Source organism: Acanthisitta chloris, unplaced genomic scaffold, assembly GCF_000695815.1.
Source record: "Acanthisitta chloris isolate BGI_N310 unplaced genomic scaffold, ASM69581v1 scaffold30622, whole genome shotgun sequence".
In the NCBI taxonomy this organism is placed as follows: Eukaryota; Metazoa; Chordata; class Aves; order Passeriformes; family Acanthisittidae; genus Acanthisitta; species Acanthisitta chloris.
Genome location: NW_008661649.1, coordinates 23,753 through 45,042, shown reverse-complemented (window position 1 = coordinate 45,042; position 21,290 = coordinate 23,753). Strand labels below are relative to the sequence as shown.

General features: G+C 38.4%; 1 protein-coding gene across 1 annotated transcript in view; it reads right to left on the bottom strand.

The window, feature by feature from the left end:
• The window catches only part of WASF1 (WAS protein family, member 1), a 31,508-nt gene extending 29,029 nt beyond the window's left edge, over positions 1-2,479 (bottom strand). Inside the window, exon 1 of the mRNA XM_009070308.1 lies at positions 2,325-2,479. Within this exon, the coding sequence (XP_009068556.1) occupies positions 2,325-2,457 (133 nt within the window). The 5' untranslated portion in view covers positions 2,458-2,479. The remainder of the gene's footprint in view (positions 1-2,324) is intronic.
• Positions 2,480-21,290: the final 18,811 nt, after the last annotated feature.

The window sequence follows — 21,290 nt, the reverse complement described above, 5'->3', positions numbered from 1 at the left end:
TCTGACTCACAGGCAACTACTAAAATTTATCTGCCTGTCAGCAGGCCTCACTGTACGCCCAGAAACATGACACACCAAGGGAAGGATGGTTATTCAGGTTTAAGCACAAGGAGACAAAATTCTTACGCCAAAACTCCCAAATATTTCTGGATTTGTATTGCTACTAGCATAAACAGGACAAGGAGACAAAATTCTTACGCCAAAACTCCCAAATCTTTCTGAATTTGTATTGCTACTAGCATAAACAGACAGAAAAGCTACAAGAATTCTGGAACAAAATCCTTTTGCATACTCATACCTTTGTAACATCATCTCCATTTTCATAGAGCAATCCTTAACATTGCTGAGAAATAAGGCCTATTTTGCAAAACATGTTATAATTTAATTTCAGGAAAACATGATGGGTTTTGTTGAAAACATGCACAGGATAAACTAAAAACCTACTTCAGTTGGTATAAACACTGTCCACAGGAAAACTACAAACACCATGATGCTATTTGGAGGGAAGAACAAAGCATTGAAATAACAGGTCCTGCTCATTAGTGCTTGACTTCCAAAGAATTCTGAGTGACCTATTCTGGGCTGCTGTTGAAGAGTAAACAAGTGCATTCTCCCTTCTCTTTTGCCTTCCTTGTCATTTCTAACATCACATGCCTTTTTGACCACTAGTGAGTCACAAGATCATGACAGAAACACCTCTCAAGTGAAAATAGCTGATTTAGGGCTCATCCCCATGTATGCATGCTTCAGGTAAGAACCACATTCCTTCTGCAGAAAAGGAGTTTACATAATTAGGGTGATATTCCCAGCAAGTGTCTCTCGGTGCTTTAAATTAGGCAAACCATGTAACATGTGGGAGCATTCAACAGATATTCTTCAATTCTTTTTTTCTCCCTTAATTGAGTTCTTTCTGCTCTGGTATTGCTCCATCCTGACCTCCTTCTAAGCAGCACTATGCACAATGTGAGACAAACTCTGTATACCAAGAAAACATAGCAAAGGCAGTCAAACCTCAGCAGGTAAGTACTGCGACCATGATGGTGAATTAGAAGTTGGTGTTAGGCTTTATTAAGGTCAAATGAAACTTCCAAATGAAAATACAAAATATGAATTTGGTATGCCACTCATGAAAGGAAGTTCCCCTAGATGAAGCAGATAACCAAATAATAAATTTTAAAACAATCAAGCTAAAAGAAAATAATACTAATAGGAGTGATTTGGAAAGGGAGGCTAGTACAGAAAGGACTACTCTGAGAAGGGCTTTGGGCAGAATGCAGCAGAACCACAAATGATGATCATAAACTGCATCCTAATATGATATGCTCTTGGTTCACTGAAAAGTATTTAAACAGTTATTTTCCTTTGTTGCTGCAGTGATATTAATAATGTCTGTATTTATGTGCTGTAAGCATTTCTGTCTCGATTGCATAATTCAGTGTTCTCAATTAGAGCCTTCAGCCTAACAGCAGCCTAACAGCTCTGAAAGGCTGCCACAACACTCACCACACAGCATATCATCAAACCAGTAACTAAAGCAATCTAATTAACAAATTAGGCTGCATCACCTCTGACCCTAAGATAATGATGCTGCTGAAAGGCTTTTCACATTGTAGATGTATATACATGCACGTTTTAATATTTAACATGTTGCTAGTCTTACTAGTGTCCTAGTGGTTAAAAAGCACCTGTAGTATTGGAAATTCAAAATGCTACCACGCTGGTTCATCTGACAGCTTTTTTAAGCTGCTGTAACTTAGAGAAAAAACAACCCCAAAAATCAAAAAACTTTTCAGCAATCTCCTTCAGAGTTCTAGAGCTCGAGAAGTATTCACTCCTCTTAAATGTGCCAAGTGCACAACTGTTGACAGAATAGAGAAGAAGGAAGAAAAACCTCTAACTGTTTGAAATACAATGTAATAATTACATTCCTGGGTTTATTATTTCAAAAGGCAACTACTTTTTTTTTTCCTGAATGACCACGACATGACCAAAGGTTTCAGTTAAGAGAATTAAGCAACCAGTAACATATTCCTCATTATGTCATATTTCCTACTCAAGAATTGTTCTAAGGTTAGCAATTACTGACTTCATTAACTACCAGCTATCTTCTTCTGTCATGTTCCACTGGTAACAGAAATATATAGATGAACTGTTTTAAGATGTGCTGCTGGAAAAATTCTTAGCTTTCTTTCACAGAAGTCTATGCTAGTCACTAGCCCCAAAAGGAATACATTCAAGTCCCAGCAACAATTTTCTACTACTAATTTGAAAAGGTGTTTGTACTTCAAACACAAAAAGTGTGACTGCTAAGGCAACATACTTACTTAGGCTACTCAGCTGTCTGATTATATTTGCCAAGGAGATATTGGTGACACATTCCAATTCATTCTTGATACCTCGGGGCAGAGCTGTGTGGCACAGGTGCCTGGGGTCTATGTTCCTTTTTACCAGCGGCATTCTGAAAGGTATCAGAGGACCAGCAAACCTGTAAAGCAAAGAGACACAATACTGTTATGAGTTTAATTATATTTCAAATTCAAGTTATGTCTAAAGTTAAACCAACAATCCCAACAAGCTAAAAACAGCTCTGAAATACCGATGGAATTCATTGCTCTGTGAGCACATAAAGCTTTTCTTTGCCCAAAGAAATTCTCTTTCTCTTTAAATCTTTACCTGATTCAGATGCCAGTGAAGTGACAAATCATTTTTCACAGTTCTTCTCTCCCAGATGTCCCCCCCAAAAAAAGACAGGAAAATCTTTGTGCTACAAACCCACTAAAAATTACTGCCTTCTCTGTGTACTACTTCCTCCTCATTCAGGCCAAGCAAAGTCCAACAACAAATTCCTTTTATTATGAGGTCAAAGTCAAACTAGTTGTCTATTACGGTCAAAAGGTAGGTATGATCCATTCATTATGCCATGTTACTAGCAGGAGTCACACTTCTAATCTGAACATCACTACTAAATCATACCTGGTTAAGGTAAGAAAAAAGATGTTTCCCTTCCACATACACTGCTACTGACAATAAATTCAGCTAAGAACACATCCCCCAAACACAAGAATCTCCACAGTAAACTTGTAGTGCAAAATCTCCAGGACTCAGAAATCCTACTCTGCTACACCTTTCCAAATCCACATGTTAAATTGATCCTTATTAGGTCTACAGACAGTGTAAGAACTATCTCAGGCTGTGAATCAATCCCAGGCTTTTAATTTCTGCACCCATGGCACAGATTGGAGGGAGTGTCCCAAGTTATGCCCCTCATCTCGTGAGTGCTGCTTGTTAAGATCTGTCTACTAAAGCTTTTCTTCATGAAAAATGGATTGACCAATGCAATTCTGTACTTTTTCCACTATCCCATCACCTAACACTCTGAATGACCAATGCAAAACTCCCACTTGATATGCAGTGAATGGATACACTTGGTATAACTTAGACTCCCTTCCCACTGCAGAAGGGATTACACTTTCTCCAGACTGCAAAGCAAACGGGTTTTCCACAATGCAACCTGCATGCAGCCCTAGTCCCTCAACCAGCCAGCCTGCCACAGTTTCATCTGTCCTCTGCTTAGAAGTTTTACCCCAAAAAGGTCTCAGGATGCCGCCAGGGCTTTGTGTTGAGCCACAGAATCTTCCCTATTGTATGTATTTAGTCACTGTTATCCTTACTTGGTCAAAATTGAGAGATTTTGGGTAACAATAACAATGTCATGGTGGTAGACCTGAAATTTTGCTGACCTAGAATGGCATAGTGAATTAAGGGTCAGGTTGACTACAATGGAGCACTTTCTCCTCGCAGACTGCTTAGATTTCTCCTTGCCATGGTCCCTGGAATATGTTCTCTCACTGAAGCCAGGGCTCTTGGCTGAGGGACCCAAGCAGGATCCTGAGATCCACCTGAGAAACACCTGTGTTTCCAGGACCTGCTTAGACTTCATTCATCACATTTTAAGATCTTGTCTACTGCCCTATTTCCTTGGGAAAGCAACAAAAAACATGTTATGCTTTTGAGGGATAAATGCCAATAAAAATTATTCTTCTAGTCACTATCTAAAGGAAAATATAATACAGTTCTTAAGATTGTGTAACTGTTTTCTCAACATTAACAGCAGAAATTCTGGCAGTGTGCATGGGGCAGAGTTAACTGTAAGAGAGATTTTTATTTTCTACAAATATCAAAAATCTTTCTAGCCCCTAAATACCTAAGTATTAAAAAGCCAGTTGCAACATACAAACTAAATAAGCTAAAAAGTGCAAATCTGAACACTGACTCAGACACAAGCAAAGAAAAAGTGTTTCTAATTAAAATGAGACTTTATACCTGCTGGTACAAGACACAGGTGTAGCATGAAGCAAGGGAGATGAAATGGGCCCCAGCAGCACAGTTTCTGCTGTCTTAGGAGTGCACAACCCTTCTCCCCTGTGACAAGCCCCTGAAGAAACCCTTAACTACAGGTTTGTTATCACAGCTCCCCAACAGAAAATAAAGGAACCATTCTGTCACTGTCAAAGAAACACAACAAATGATACGTGAGCAATGTTCTACATTAGCAATTAAATATTTATTCCAGAGTTAAGCCCTTCCTTGATTACTGCTTTAATGATACTGTTGCATAAACAGCACAGTAGACAAGTCTTTTAAAAATGGTCCGAACAAATATGTAAAGAAACATTTTCCCAGAAAACTTTCAGAGTTTCACCGTTCTCTAATATCTGAATAATGCTGTTGTGGCTGTGCTACACAAAGATAGAGCGTAACAAGAAATGGTCGCAGAGGAAACAGTAAGTATGGTAAAAGGTATAGTTTTAAAACAAGAATAAAGTTGGAAGGGAAACAAATGACAGAGGATATAACTGACACCTTCAAAATTGCGCGTCACATTTGAAAATTGAGCAAAGTCTCAACAGAGAATATTTACCCAATTCCCACAGAAACAAAACCAAGCAGGCAACAAAGGAAAATACCACTCAAACATGCTTAAAACAAATGAAAAGGCATTTCACACAGTGTTTAATAAACTCTGGATCTCATTGCTACAAGATGCTGTATACAACAAAAGTACCTGCTGGCAATTTGTCCACTATAGACCTCATATTCTCTGCAGTTTGTTGCAATCACTAGAAGTTCTTGATGATTCCTTTCCAGCTGTAACTAGTGATCCCAGCACGGGGAGCAACAGGTGTGCAACAGCAAACCAAACTTTCCTGCACCCACACAATTTCTTCACTCCTAAAAAAGATGTCTTTCCTAATGCAGCTCTTATCAAGAAAGCTGAAAAATTCTGAAATCACTACATATATTATGCAGCTTTAGAGCTGTGAAAGAGGAAAAAGAAAGCCAAACAAAACAAAGACATTGTTACAGTCTAGTATATCTTTTAGGTTCAAAGCAAAAAAGTATTCACACCCCACTCCCCCCTGCATTACCCAAGCCACTGGGGCTGCAAAGGAAAAATTCATTCCTAGATCATGAAGTCCTGTTACCATGTCACTCCCAAGTAAGCCCTGGAAACTGTTCATAACCCCAGCCAGGCAGAAGAGAGAAGCAGCTTGTCAGTGCATAAGAGGATCCCTCGGCTGAGAGGTTACATGACACCTCCTCAGAGGCTTACAGCTCTCCTCCTGTCACTTTGGCTCCCTCCTCTTGGCCCCACTGCTCTCCAGCTCAAAACTCAGGGAAGGCAGCAAAATCCTCAAACAGAACTACCTCCTCTTCCCTACAGTGCCATGCAAATCTTTTGAGCCAGTTCTTCTGAAGCGAAGCAGCACTCGTTTACACTTGAGTTAACTGGAACTACTTCACAGTGATCTTAAACTGAAACTCTTCTTTACGAAGAGATGCCAATCTCTTCCATAGAGCCACTGTCGAAAACTCTTCTCCCTCATTTCCTGTACATCCTTTGAAGTACTCTGAATCCACTTGAGAAGCCAACTCTAATCTTCTTTGCAAAAGCCTTTGCTACTTCAGTTTTACAATGGCTGGGCACAACCTCATCCCCCACCCATATGCCTTGAGTATGGGTACAGAATACAAATGTGTGTACACAAGGCCTGTCTAAACGTTTTTTAAGTTACCATGCTTTGATACATGAGCTTTTAGGAATTGGGTAAAATGCTCCAGTTGTTTCTCAATTAATTCCTACTACTTAAAAAAAATGCAGAACAACAGCACTAATGAGAGCTAATTAACATGTTCTTACAGGAACAGCATTAATGAGATTTAAGCACAGCTCTTTGCAAAAGGCAAGTTGTTGAGTGTGCTACGCAACCCTCTCCAGCTATTAGGGGTTTTCGGGGCGCGTGACACTCTCCTATCTCCATCTCATACTCCTCAAACACTGCTGAGAGCAGCTGTGAAACCTGCTCTTAGAGCACCTGCTTCCCATGCCCACAGACCCCTGGGCTGGGATGGTGTCACTGCTGCTGGTGTAGGAAACAGCCATCATCTTCCCTTCAACATGCTCCTGCAGAGACACTTCAGAACTGCAAGATGTGTGGAGAAATGTTACATGACTTACAAGGAGCTTGTGAAAAATCTGAAATGTCAGTAGTCACTGTAAAGTTCAGGTTTTCTAGCAAGTGCAGCAAGACAAGTAGAAACGAAAGCACAACATGAAGGTGGGAAAACTAACAAACCTGCCCAACAGTTTAACTGGTAATTAAACTATACTTCAGTTTCACTTTCAGAAGACACATGAAATTTCATGATCACATTTTTTTTAATGAAAGCATACTTCTGATTAGGTTACATTTCAGCCTTACTGAAATTTTCAATATTTTTTTAGCATTAACATAAGATATTAATCTATTTATTTCCTATAATATACCAATAATGCAGCACTGAATGCCTTTGCTTCATAGAGTTAATTTAATTCCAGCCATTTCTATGGCATATCTTTAGGCCTCAATGTTACCATACTACTTGTAATTTTCCTTTAACAATGTGCAACAGCAGTGCCTTTCACATGCCCCATTTAATTGATCACGTTCTAGCTGCTGGCAGAACAGACCAGTTTGAAACGCAACGATCAATTTAACACCTCCCCCTCCCACCCTTAGAAACCGAAATAGAATATATAACAGTTTTTATATCTGCTTACATAAATGTGTACTAACTGCATCTACCCTATACAGACTGTGAGATAGAACGAAGGCAGCTAATAAACAACCTTAAATGTGTTAACAAATCTGGTAAAATCAGAATTGTATCAGTTAAAAAAAGCTCATTCTCTTGGCAAATTTTCTTTTGATTATAGTACAAGACATCATATGTTAGACCAGTTGCAGAAAATCCAGAGATGAAGATCTTATAATGCACACCTCTAATATGAAAGGCAAATGTGCAAAGACTTCATGCAGCTGTTTCTCTGCAGCTCTCACTGCAAGATCAAGGTCCAGGTATAAGCTTAAGGAAAAACAGACACCTACAGTGTGATGTCCTTCAACAAAGTAGGCCACTACCACCTGCTGCTGAGTCAACATAACGATTGTAAAAGTGGAGAGGCAATTAACATCCTTTAGAGGATACATCTTGGAACTGACAAGATGACAACTGACATCTTAAACTGACAATTCAACAGAAATGTGTTAAAATTACGTTTTTGCAATCCTTTCTGTTATGAACCATGTCACAGAATGGAAGATCTCCTTGGAATGCTTCCCTCAAATCTCAGTCTTCTGTAACTCACTTTCAAAAATTTTTCTAACTGCAAATCGCTAGGAAAAGATTACCTCATTGTAACTAAAGGACCGTGCCAAATAACTGCAGAATGTGTTGCTCGAATGTGATGTTGACATCACTGCTGTTTAATAATGAGTGTAAAATGAATTGGTTACATCTTAAGACCTCCTATACCAGAGTTTCTATTAAAAAAAGTTGTTCCACATTTCATCATTGTAAGGAGCAATGCCAATATAGAGCATAGAAAGGGAGTTGATAATACATTTTTTAATTAAACACCAGTAACTGATAAAATATTTCAGATTTTATTTGTAGTCACAAATATAAAAAATACTCTTCCCCCAAGTAATACCAACAAAAGTCTCTCAAAATGTTCTCTAAATATTCTATTGCTGAACTGGAGATAAGATTATTCAGGGATAGATTAATATGTCAATGAGTCACTGAAGCTTCTGTCTGAGCAATGTTGTATAGGAAAGTATTTGACTTGCAAGATAATAATGAACAGATTGTAAAAAGCAACCTAATGCATAGCTATGAAATATATTTAAAATTGACTTGTAATTTTATTCTGTATTTAATATTGACTGACTTCTGTATTGTTTTAATTGCCTGTGCCAATCAGTATTTTCTTCCTATAGAACAATCTGTAATCATCTCGGTACATCTGCCATGTCAGAGAAGAAGAAAAGACAACACAGTCACAAAAATGGGTAGGACTTGAGTTCTACTCAATCTCTTAGGCATAATTAGCACTAGAAAATTACTTTTCAGCTACCACCATCCAGCCAATTTTCTCTCAGATGTGTACCACAAGAGCACAATCTCTCCCCCATGCATGTAGGCACACCTGCACACACACAGGCACACTCATCTCCAAAGCACATAGAAAAAAAAAGTCAAAATTATGGATTTGATTACAGGCACAAAGCACAGCCACATGTACTTCCTTGCCAAAACTTGTAAGTTTCATCTTTATTCAGTTAAACAAATTTTAAAAGGGCAGTAATTTTTTTACACTGGAAAAAAAATGTATTTCAAGCCCAATATTGGTTGTGACTATCATGAAATAGTATTGTAAAAAATGAAGGCAATTTTGGCAAGTTATGGGTGGAAAGAAATTGAGTAACTAATAATTTGTGTGCTGACTTTTGAGAGCTTTGTCTGTGATAAATTAGCTTTTCCAAAAAAATCTTAAATAGTTGCTGTCACTGAGATGACTCTGGTGATGGCAGCAACAGCAGAAATCTCTGTATGGATAACACCGAAACATATGACTCCCTAGCACCAATGCAGCGAGTACAACTTCATCAATAGAAACTGCAGCAACATTTCAGGGGAGAAGTTGATGCAGCAATTAATATCTGCAGGGGCTACCTCACATTTGAGTGGAAACCCATCATTTTTTTCAGTGAGTGAAGCTGCACTCCGGGTCAGGTCAATGAGCAATGTGTACCAAAATATCCCATCATAGCACGCAGCAAACAGTTTCTATGGAGTGAGTCCAGCCCTCAGGGCTTCCACACCATTGACCATTCTGCTGGGGAAAAGCTTTTAAAGTTTGACCTCTGGCTACAACCTGCTCTATAGCTTTGGCCTTTCCTCAGTGTCCTCACTCTGGAATTCCTCCCACCTGTGTTGTGTTTGCGTTGCCACTGGTCCCTCTTGTCCCAGTACGCAGGTGAGAGATTGTCACCAACCTCAGACAGTCCTCTCCTCTCCTCAAGCCCTAAGGAAAAATTTCACTCTGATTATATGTACAGAGTAAAATCTTTAGGTATCTTAAATACAAGGAGAGAATTTTCAGCTCAATAATGGTTTCTTTTTCCCAATACAAGCACAAAATACAATAGGGTTAGATAAACAGCATGTGGATTTTGCAAATCTCATCCCTATTGTTAAGCAGAATTCCTATTAGTGAAGTGGAATTCAAACACAAACAGCACAGCAGCTTACTAACTGTGGGTTTTCAAGACAGTTTCTTTCTACAAGGTTAAATAGCTTGATTTCACATAACTGAAGGTTTTTTCCCCACTATGATTTTCCAGAATATAAACAAGCACCTACTGATTCATCAATTTGTTAAGCATCAATTCTTTTAACCATGTTGCTTCATTCACTTTTCCTCACTACCAACAGCTTCCATCTTACTATGGTGTCTTTTAAATATAAGCTGTTCGTATCAACTTTCATGAAATCGACAGCAAAAGCAAAAAAAATTAAAATAATGATAATCTAAAAATCCCAGGCATCATAACTGCAGCTATTTGTCTTGCTAATAACTGTAAAAACATTTCTGTTCCATCTTAATAAAGAAGATACTTTAATCAAATTGCCCTTGGAAAAAAAATGAAACCAAATCAGGTTCAACACCACCTACCCTGAGCAGCAGAACTGCTGGGGGCAATAAGGCACTAAGCCAGTTACATTTCTGGCTGATAGACAAAATTCAATGAACAAAGTTAGACGTGATGCTGTTCAGCACATCTACAGCAAAAACCATTTCCACTTACAAATTTCCTTCACATTAAGTATGTGAAGCAAAAACCAGAAATAAAAAATTATAATGAACTTTTTTTTGGTGTAACAACTTCTGAAATATATATAACCTAAAAACCACAGGACACACAAAGAATAACATTTCTTATTGAAAAAACCCCTTCCAGGTATATAAAAAAAATAAAATAACAATACTAAGGATTTCCAGATGTTTTGTGTTCCCTTACAATTCTACTTCTTAGCATCTTTAAACTAAAACTCGTTACATCAACCCCTTCAACTTATCCTATTTTAAGTTTACAAAACAGTAAACAATCTGAATATAATTGCATTCTTCAAATCCAAATCTTACAGACACGAAATATTAATCCCCATTTTTTTCCTTCCAATATTGGAACTACAGCATTAAACTACAGTGAAAACTTGTAAAACCAATCTTGTGAATAGTTCACAGCACAGATGATAATCATTGTCCCCAAAGAGACACAAGCTGTAATGATAGCTTATTATAAAAATAAAAAATTAATGAAATTAATCATATGTGTCCATATATTACTGGAAAAATATTTAAGTCATGTGGAACCACATTGTATTTTATTGTTAGGATGGATATTGATGAAGAAAAAAATAGTGACTCCTTGCACTTGTATTTCTATTAAGATTTCTGAAGAAGTTAATTTAAAAAATATAAAACATAGGCACAATATATTTGCATAACATCCCTGCACAGACACATATGAAAATAGAGAAATCTTTTAAATTATTACACCTAACATGAGAAAAAGAGCTGCAAATTTTCTTAGCAGCATTCCTAAATATTATTCAGAATATCCTGTGCTCATTAGTTTTCTCCTGGTGAGCTCCTGTCAGGTCATTTGATTAAAAACAATTTTGGAAGTATCCTGGGTTCTAATTTAGGTACAGCCAAGAATGCTCAAATTAATTTTTGATTACAAGTTTGCCTCTGTTCCCCAAAGGCTAAAAATGTATTAATGCATAACATAGTATGGGATTTGAAATTGGTTTTTGAGACCTATGTTTTATCTGATGACATTTTTTCTCCCTGCATTAATCTAGTCTTCCTGTTAACGGTTTCTATGTATGGTGTATAACACAAAAGCTCTATGATGGATTGCAACAAAAGCTCTTTATTATAGTCTTGACAGAGACAGATAACTAATCCAGTGTTAATTTAAAATCAAAACCTTAGTACCAGAACTAAGGGTACAGTTTCTGTCATTTTAGTATATCTTACCATAACATGCTACCTTTGAAAATTTTCTACTATTTTCCTTGAAAATATATAACCTATATATTAACAGTTACCTTAGTTACATAGTCCTTTACCAGTCCAGGATAAAACCTATTAAATTCACAGCTCAATTTTATAAATCTTATCTTATAAATCAATCTTATAAAATTTACCAAATGCACACAAAATCAACGCCAATCTACTTCTGTTGCATGGATACAACAACCTGCTTTGAGTGGACAGCATTTCGTGGCAGTAAGTTAGAAATATTTAAAGAAAAGGTACCTGAACTTTGCAGCTGCTAAGAAAAGCAGCCTGGTAGGTATGTGGAAGATAAGGTGTTTCACCCTGGCCACGGCACTGAGCTGCCACGCTCCCCACCAGCACTGCCCTGCCAACCTCCAGAACTCCTCCTGGCCAGGGAGCCCCTGGGCAGGGGCACAATTAATCGCAGCCAACACCTCCCACAGCAGCTTTGGAGCAGGAGGCCCTCGGTCCAAGGCATTAGAATTCAGCACACAGTGCCCTGCCCCTAACAACAGTGTTGGCCTTACAAAGGAAACACAGATGCGCTCGCCCCGGTGACCAAAGCCTGCCCTTCTTCCCCAGGCACGAGTGGAGAACCCCCTGAAGGCAAAGCAATTAAGAAATAATGATTCCTTTGGTACCAAATTCCTTTGGTATTTACAACTGGTAAATATTAAGTTATGACGTGCCAAAAAATGAAAGAAACGAGTGGTTGTGCACTGGTGAGGAAAGGAAGGAAAGGGAATACAGCAATCTGGGCCTTTCGTTGTGTTGATCTTACTGCTGAGTCCGAGAAGGAAATTGGATGTTAATGAAATAATAAATGATGTTGGGAATCTACAGTAGTCATGAGAGCAATGCACAGAGGACTGTGACTAAGAAATGTCACAATTCAGGAGCTCCTGATGCAGCTCCTGTGTATTAATCCACCAGTGATACACACTATGTTAACTAGAGCTCACTGAGCTAAGTAACAGGTGTCAACAATGACCACTGGAAGCTTTTTCTGCCTCAAAACATTACTGGAGATTTGAAGAAGTGATGTCAGCACCGTAAGAGCCACAAATGAGTTATGCATTTTAAAATGAAATTGTCACTGCACTTCATGCTATGATACCAAGTGCCTAAATGCATTTTATGCTTGAATGCCAAACCCACAAATCACATATGATGGGTTTTCATTTTCTTTTTTGCAGTTTTAAAGAAAGAGCTAAGATATACCAACTATCAAGTGGGATGTACAGATGTGTAATGATCACCTTATTATTACTAGCTAAGCTTCTTTGTAAGATAAATTTTCCTCCCTTGTGAATGATGAAATTCCTCAGAAGAGGATTTGTTGGAAAAATGCCAATTCACAAAAACATTTTCCCTGTCTACTGCCATTTATGCTACTTAACATGTTTGAAGAGCCATGCTGCGGGAAAAAGGTATTAACATCCACAGAGCAGTTGTTTACTTTTGAACTGTAATGCTATTAAATATTCAACAGTCCAGAAACACTGATGATTTATATTGTTGCAGGCTAGAAACTGATCATTTCATTCTTCACTCAGTATACCAACAAAACTCCCTGCTGCAGTGAATAAAAGACCAGAGGACTCAGATGTGACTGTTTCCTACCTGGTGCAGTGCTGTTTGGGACAATAATCTTTACAGTGATTTTCCCATTCAAATATCATCATTTTAGGTATGAGGTTTCCAGTAATTTCTTGCGTAAACTCTTCTATAACCAGCTACATCTCACACACAGAAAAATGTGTCAGTTCTCCTTCTTATCCTCCAACTTCTGTTGCCCTATACTTTCAGATTACACATACTAGTTCTTATTTCTCATTGTTTGTAACAGCATTTAGAGATGTTATACCCTTTCTATGCTTGCAGTTCTACCAAGTTGTTCATTTCTGCTCTTAGTTAGCAGAAAAAAATAAAAATCAAAGTGTCACTAATCAAAATGTCACTAATTCCAGTAATGTGATTCCTTGCACTTGTATTTCTATTAAGGTTTCTGAAGAAGTTAATTTACAAAATATAAAACATAGGCACAATATATTTGCATAACATCCCTGCACAGACACATATGAAAATAGAGAAATCTTTTAAATTATTACACCTAACATGAGAAAAAGAGCTGCAAATTTTCTTAGCAGCATTCCTAAATATTATTCAGAATATCCTGTGCTCATTAGTTTTCTCCTGGTGAGAAAAGTTGGTACTTACTCAAGTACCAACTAATTTATCAGCACCATTCTAGCAATGTGGTATCCAAAACTGAAAACTGAAAAATACCTAAAGAAGTCTAAATGTCAGGACGGTGTTTAGCCAGCAGCTTACACTCTCAGCCCAGAGAGCCACCAGTGTCCTGAGTTGCACCAAAAGCAGTGTGGCCAGCAGGTCGAGGGAGGGGATTCTGCCCCTCTACTGTGCTTTTCTAGGACATCCACCTGGAGTATTGTGTCCAGCTGGAGCCCCCTACATAAGAAGGACATGGACCTGCTAGAGCAAGTCCATGGAAGGGCCATGAAGATGACCAGAGGGCTGGAGCACCTCTCCTATGGACACAGGCTGAGAGAGTTGGGGCTCTTCAGCCTGGAGAAAGCTCCAGGCAGATCTTATCACAACATTCCAGAACCTAAAGGGGCCTACTAGAGAGCTGGAGAGGGACTTTTAAAAAGGACAAGGGGGAATGGCTTTAAACTGAAAGAGGGCAGGGATAGATTAGATACCAGGAAGAAATTCTTCACTGTTAGGGTGATGAGGCATTGGAACAAGCTGCCCAGAGCAGCTGTGGATGACCACCCATCCCTGGCAGTGTTCAAGACCAGGCTGGATGGGGTTCTGAGCAACCTGCTCTAGTGGAAGGTTCCCTGACAACAGCAGGGGGGTAGAAATGAGATGATCTTTAGAGGTCCTCTCCAACCCAAATCATTCTGTTTCTGAGAATACTTCCAGTTGTAACATTATATGTTACCATCACCTACTCTAAATTTGCACCTGCATAAACTGAAGGCTGCAAATTAGTTTTTCCCTGATTAAGGTTCTTGCTTGGATGTCCTTTAAAGGTTGAGGTCTGAGCTCCAGACTCTCACACTCCTGGTCATCTAGGCAGCTATTTTGAAGTGAAATGGGAGTCTCTGCAGGAACCACATTTAGAGTTGCAACAGGAAGTTTTTTCTATTAACCTAATATATATGACTTTTAAAGAATAAACTTTTACAGAAAATCGAAGGAACAACTCAGGTCAATATTTATTAGGAAGAAATGTGACCTATTTGCCCTTTTGTCATAACAGTCGATGAAAGATTATATAAAAGAATCAGTATTCATTCAGCAAATTTGTGCAACAAGTAGGGATTACATGCATGAAGCTTTTTAAATGTTTCATTTTAATAAATTAATTCTAGTATTTTGTAATTTCTGCAAGCCATAATTTAAACACTTTAAAATATATCATAAAGAAAAACATGTTTTCCAGGCAAAATTAGATTTCCTTGTAATTCCATAAGCAGCATTTAAAGACCTCACATTTACATGTCTTTTCCCCTAAATTTAAATACTAAAATTAATTCTAGTCAGCATTTACTTCCACTGTCCATGTCCAAGTTTGAGAAATATTCTTGCTAGGAAATAAATTAACCTTGCTGAGAAAACTAATTTTTTTGTGAAGATTAGAACTAATTAAAGCCAGTCCTCTCAAGGCTATCATGTCATGGTTGATTGTGAGCTTTAACTAAAGCTGTTCCCATAATTGGGATATCTGTAGAATGCCTTTCCTCTCTGGTTTCCTGTATCTATTTACATGTAAACTAACACTGTCACCTTTCCACTGCCCATAACATTTGCAAAGACATAAATTTTCATATGTGTAGGAGTCTAATGATGTTTCAAATATCTGTTCCCCCACGAAATTTCTCTTAAATCTCATAGCCATTTAGAAATTACTGGGATGAAACAGGAATCAGACAGATAGACAAGCAATGACTGCATTCACCTCCTTTTCTTGACCTCAGGTTTGGAAACTTGATTTTTAAAATTTTTAAGCTGGTTTTGTGCAATGCATCAAGCAACAATTATTTAAACTTACTAGCTTAAATATCTGAAGGTACAAACATGAAATAAGAACATTTTGAAATTCACACGTTCTCATACTTTCTGATTTGGGCTCGGAAATACAAAATCCATGGGAATGAAAACTACAGTCATTACACTGGAGATGCCATCCCAGTTTCAAGCAGTCAAAGCAGTCCTATTTGGAAGCTTTCTGAGGGAATTTATCTTCACTAGGTCAGAGGAGAATTTTCAGTTGCGTGTTTGTCTTAGATCAGGCTTCCCAATAGAGGGACAGTACAGGTACACCCACAAGACTTATGGCCTAAACGTTATTAAATCACTATGAACAAAAAACCTGCAGGTACAAATTTATCAGGGAAAAGAAGGTGTTCTCATTCTGCAGGGAAAACGTCCTCAGCACCATTACATGTGACAATCATAGTATCTTCTGTGATAAGGGCAACACTGACTAAATGCAGAGCTCTGCTGGCTCCTTTGAGGGAGTCAAGGGACCACAGACATGAAAAGGAAAAGAAAAGAAGGTAAATCTGTTTATTCTCGATACAATACAGCAAAAAGATTAGCCCAGGCAGCCAAAAGGAAGGGCAGATCTGGTGAGGGAGTTAATAAAGTTGGCTCTTTCTCCCTTAACAAGTATTTAGCAAAGAGTAGATAGTGATAGAATAGGGATGTAGAAATGAGACTATCTTCAGCTGTCTCTACAGGGAGCTCTGAAAAGATAGCTTGGAATTGTTAGACACTGAACTAGCACACATAATTATCAAGTAATAAAGACACCTGTTTGCCTCAAAAGTAGATAATGTAAGAACTAAGGAACTCAATAATTTCAGTAATTCCTTTTGCAATTAAGATATGCTAACTGTAGATATTCAGAGAATTTAGGACATAGTATTGGAACAGAACTGTACAACATGCTAATCATCACCTATTGGTGCTGTCATCAAGGTGCTGGTTTAAACACAGAAAAAGAGAGGAAATGCACATGTCTGGAGAGACACCAACAAAGTTGCTTCAGCAGCCTCTGAGGACAGCAGCTGGAGTCACCATACCAACCTAAATGTCAGAGGTTCCACAGAATGTACAGAAATCCCAGGTGCCTACAAAGAGCAATACAGTCCATTTACACTGCGTGGGGTTTTTCTACCAAGGATATATGGAACAAACAAGAAATCTATAAGGCCTCTGTGTACTTCAGATTAACTCATCTACCCTCTTTGAAGCACAGGCACCAAAGCAAGGATGATTCTTGCCTCCTGAACAACAGCCTGTTGTTTGGAGAACTCACTCAAGAAATGGAAGGACTGATTAAAGGATAGAAGCTAGATTAAGAGGAATGAACCCATGCCTCCCTTTACCACAGTAATCAAAAGTATCAAGCCACAGAACACTTTGTGTGAAAGCACTTGAAACCAAGCAAGCAAATAAAGATGCCAAATCTTATCCAGAAATTGCTGCAAGTGGCAGAACTTAGTTCCCAGACCTTAATCCCAGAAAATAATGGTGCATTAAAACCACATGTATATTGTTATTAGGCAAAACCATCTCCAGAATTATTGATTAGAAAATTAAATATGTGTCCTTCCAGTTTAATGTCCTGGTTACTTGAAAGGCATTTTCCCTCTATTACCTAGCTCTTTCTCCCCTGGAAAGTGGAAGACAGGTTTAAATCACCTATTTTGAGAGCTACAGCCATATTTTTCAGTGCTCTAATGTGGCATAACCAACCAAATGCTCTTATCAGTCAGGGACAGTAATGACCACTCTCACATGAGATAAAGTCAGTTATAGATCTAAACTCCTAGCTCACCTTTTCAAGCTTTTCCTGGAATGATAAAGAATTTAGCAGGCTATCCAGATATCTAGACAAATTAGGCATTTCTAAGAATGTGTGGGTGAACCAAGTCAAATGTCTCAATTAATGAGGGAGGAGCCCAATGTATTTATACGCACAGTGTTAAGCATTCTTGGAAAATAAACAGATTTTACTATCTGAGATGTATATATTTTGAGTAGCTAAATTACAATTTGGGTAGGATATGTCCTACCTTAGACCACACATTTAATCCTATGCAATGCAAAAGACAAAGTTGTATAGTCACATTTAAAACTAAACTAATCAAGCTCCATCTTAAATCTAGTTCAAACCTTGCCCTGACATTAACTTTTGGCACAACTCAGTCCTCAGATGACAGAAGACAATATGCAAATTCCATTCTAGACTTATTATCAACATTATCTTTTCACATTGTAAAAGTGTTTTCATTGCCCATTTTCCTTAGAAACTTCAGTCTCTCCGACTCTGTTTCTGTCCTTTTCAATCATTCCAGTTTTACACAACTAAAACACATTATAGTTAAATTTAAGATAATTAAAACCAGGAAACAATATGCCTTTCTGAGGTAAGGACAAGTTGTGTAGTCAAGCAAGTTCAGAATACCTTGATTATCACATGGACTTCAGTTCAAGGCAAGAGGTGTTCTCCAGATATTGATTGGGGTTATTTTATGAACTTACAGAGTAGAAGACTGTCCAGGAGACTATAACTGGTACATTGATGAAACACCAGTCAGGAATCCAAACAATCTGGAGACATACCTGAAAAGGAGTGGATGTGGAATTTAACATGGGATTCAGCATAGGGATGGGCTGTTATGTGGCACAGAATACCTAAGGAGATTATCACTGTATGAGAAGACAATGTAGGAAACACCAAGAAAAATCCATTGTACAGATCATACCTTGGAGAAGGTAAGCAGAGGTGGAAACCAAGTCCAGCCCAAGATATGGTTCTGCTGCTCCCCAGGAGGTTGCATAGGGGTTAATAGACCCTTTTTCTGTTTACTAATATCCCAAAGTGATTTGCAAAAAGTATTTAAGTAAGAACTTTAGAGCAAGTAACAGGGCTACCAAAAGCATCATCTACATCCATGGAGCAAGAGCAATCCAAAGCTTTCTCTTCTTTTGCTTGTATATGAGAATGGCAATCAAAATTTTTGGATGTGAGGAAATTCCCTGCCAGGCCTCTTTGGCTCTCAGCAAGCTAACAAGTCTTATAGCAGTTTTTAACAGAATGAGGAAAGCAAAGACATCATATGCTTAGAAAACAGCTAAAGTATTAGCAGAAACAACTTGGTTGAGAATTTGTCCTCAAAATGCACACTGGTCTCACAATCAGAGGCAGTATCATTTGCCCTTGATGAAAAGTCTGGCTAAAGAGAGAAAACTTGGAACAGTTAAGTCTAGGATCTAAGCCCAAACCAATGGATTTTTCCTCAGAAGACTGTATCTAGAGCTTCTCCTTGAACCCTTCTCTTGCATCTGGCTCAAAGCATCTGCAAATGCATTTGCCAAAGACGTGTGCCAAAAATGAAACGTAGCACTCATTAAGTGTCAAAACTTTAAAGCTCACAGACTTAGCTGAGGGCTACTTCACAGCACTAACAATTTATGTTCTTAACAGAAAAGGGTGAGCCCTGAATAAAATCCAAACCCAAATGGATTGGGGAAGGTGGGGGGCAGGAAACAACAAACAAAATCCACACCACAGTAGAGAACGCAATAAACAAAAGCTAAACAAATTAAGTAGGAACCCCCAAAAGCTAGAGCTTACTGCCTACAAATTATTCTGGCACTTTAGATAAGCAATTGAATCCCTGACTTGGCCCAGACAGTTGAGAGGAGTGAAGGGGAACAGAGTAGTCCCTGCATGACATGTGCAGGGGCTGATACTACCCTCAAGGGTGCTACTGAAGTTAAAACACATCTTCAGCTTTGAGAACTTCAGCATATCCACAGCTTATTTTTGAAAGGGAAAGGTAAAAGCCTATGCAAATATTAATTCATGTATTGTATCAGTGGTGGGAGAATTCCATTGATCAATGCCAGGAGATTACTAAAACCACAATAAAAGTTTTTTTCCTCTTTAAAACAGAACTCCTGCCTAAACAGTTTCTTTGAGACGCTGATGAATGAATGTAAAGGCATCACTGTGACTAGCATATCCAGGAAAGTTTCACAAGCACTCACACAAATTGAAAACATTAATTGAGGTGCTGGAGCAGGTCCAAAGAAGAACAACAAAGCTGGTGAAGGGTCTAGAGCACAAGTCTTATGAGGAGCAGCTGAGGGAGCTGGGGGTGTTTAGCCTGGAGAAAAGGAGGCTCAGGGGGAACCTTATCACTCTAAACTACCTGAAAGAAGGTTGTAGCCAGCTGGGGTCAGTCGCTTCTCCCAGGTAACAAGTGACAGAACAAGAGGAAGCAGTCTCAAGTTGCAGCAAGGGAGGTTTAGATTGGATATAAAGGAAAATTTCTTCACCAAAAGAGCTGTCAAACATTGGAACAGGCTGCTCAGAGAAGTGGTGGAGTCACTGTCTCTGGAGGTGTTTAAAAGACTGTAGATGTGGCACCTGGGGCCATGGTTTAGTGGTGGACTTGGCAGTGTTAGGATATTGGTTGGACTCAATGATCTTAAAGGTCATTTTCAATCAAAATGATGCTATGATTCATACATAACTTAGTGGGAATATTCATACAACAAATTCACATATTCATTTGTCTTTTTGCAAGTGAAAAAATAACAAAATTCCTTAATTAAAGTAACATCTCTCTGCAGTAAAATCTTGATTTCAATGATAGCATAGAATAATTTTATACCACAAAAGTTATTAGCATCTAATTTTAAATAATCAAAAAAAGCACTAAAGATAAATTTCTATTTTTTCCAATAAATATACAAAACACAAGCTGCAAATAAAATCCTTGCCTTACCCTACCACAATGACAGATGCAATGAAATAACATCTGCTTGATTCTTCTGCAATATCTTCAATCAAAACATTTATCAAAAGGCCAGAAAATAACTAAGAAGGAAAGGAAATAGCTTATTAAAAAAAAATATTACCTTTAGTGCAATCTGAAACAGTCTGAAATATATTAATGCTTCTGACAGCAATGAGTAAAAAGCTGAAGCAGCAACCAAATGTAATTTATATTACTTGCAGATCAACACTACAATAGATATGGCTATGCACATAATAGAGTAGGTAACAAGTTCCTACTAACAGAATCATAGAATCAACCAGGTTGGAAAAGACCTCAAAGACTATCGAGTCCAACCCCACTGTCATTACTAGACCATGGCACTAAGTGCCACATCCAGTCTCAGCTTGAAAACCTCCAGGGATGGTGAATCCACCACCTCCCTGGGCAGCACATTCCAGTGCCTGATCACTCTCTCTGTAAACAATCTCTTCCTAATATCCAACCTAACCCTTCCCTTGCAGAGCATGAGTCTGTGCCCTCTTGTCTTATGCTTGTGTGAGTCTTGTGCTGGTTGCCTGGGAGAAGAGACCAACCCCCACCTGACTACAACCTCCTGTCAGGGAGCTGTAGAGGGTGATAAGGTCTCCCCTGAGCCTCCTCTTCTCCAGGCTGAACACCCCCAGCTCCCTCAGCCTCTCCTCATGGCACTTGTGCTCAAGTCCCTTCAACAGCCTCGTTGCTTTTCTCTGGACCGAAAGCCTGGAGATACTTTGCATCAGTGAGCAGGAGAGAATACCACACTGCTCATAGAACTGATTCTGATGTATATTCACTAAACAAACACATATTTATATATAGATACAATGAAAGGTCCCAAAGATGAGATTTTAAAAAAAAAAACTTAACTGTGGCATAATATGACTTCCGCACATTTCTCAAAACCCACAGCAACTTTCTCTGTTTTTATAGTCCATAACCTCAGTTCACTAGTGTTC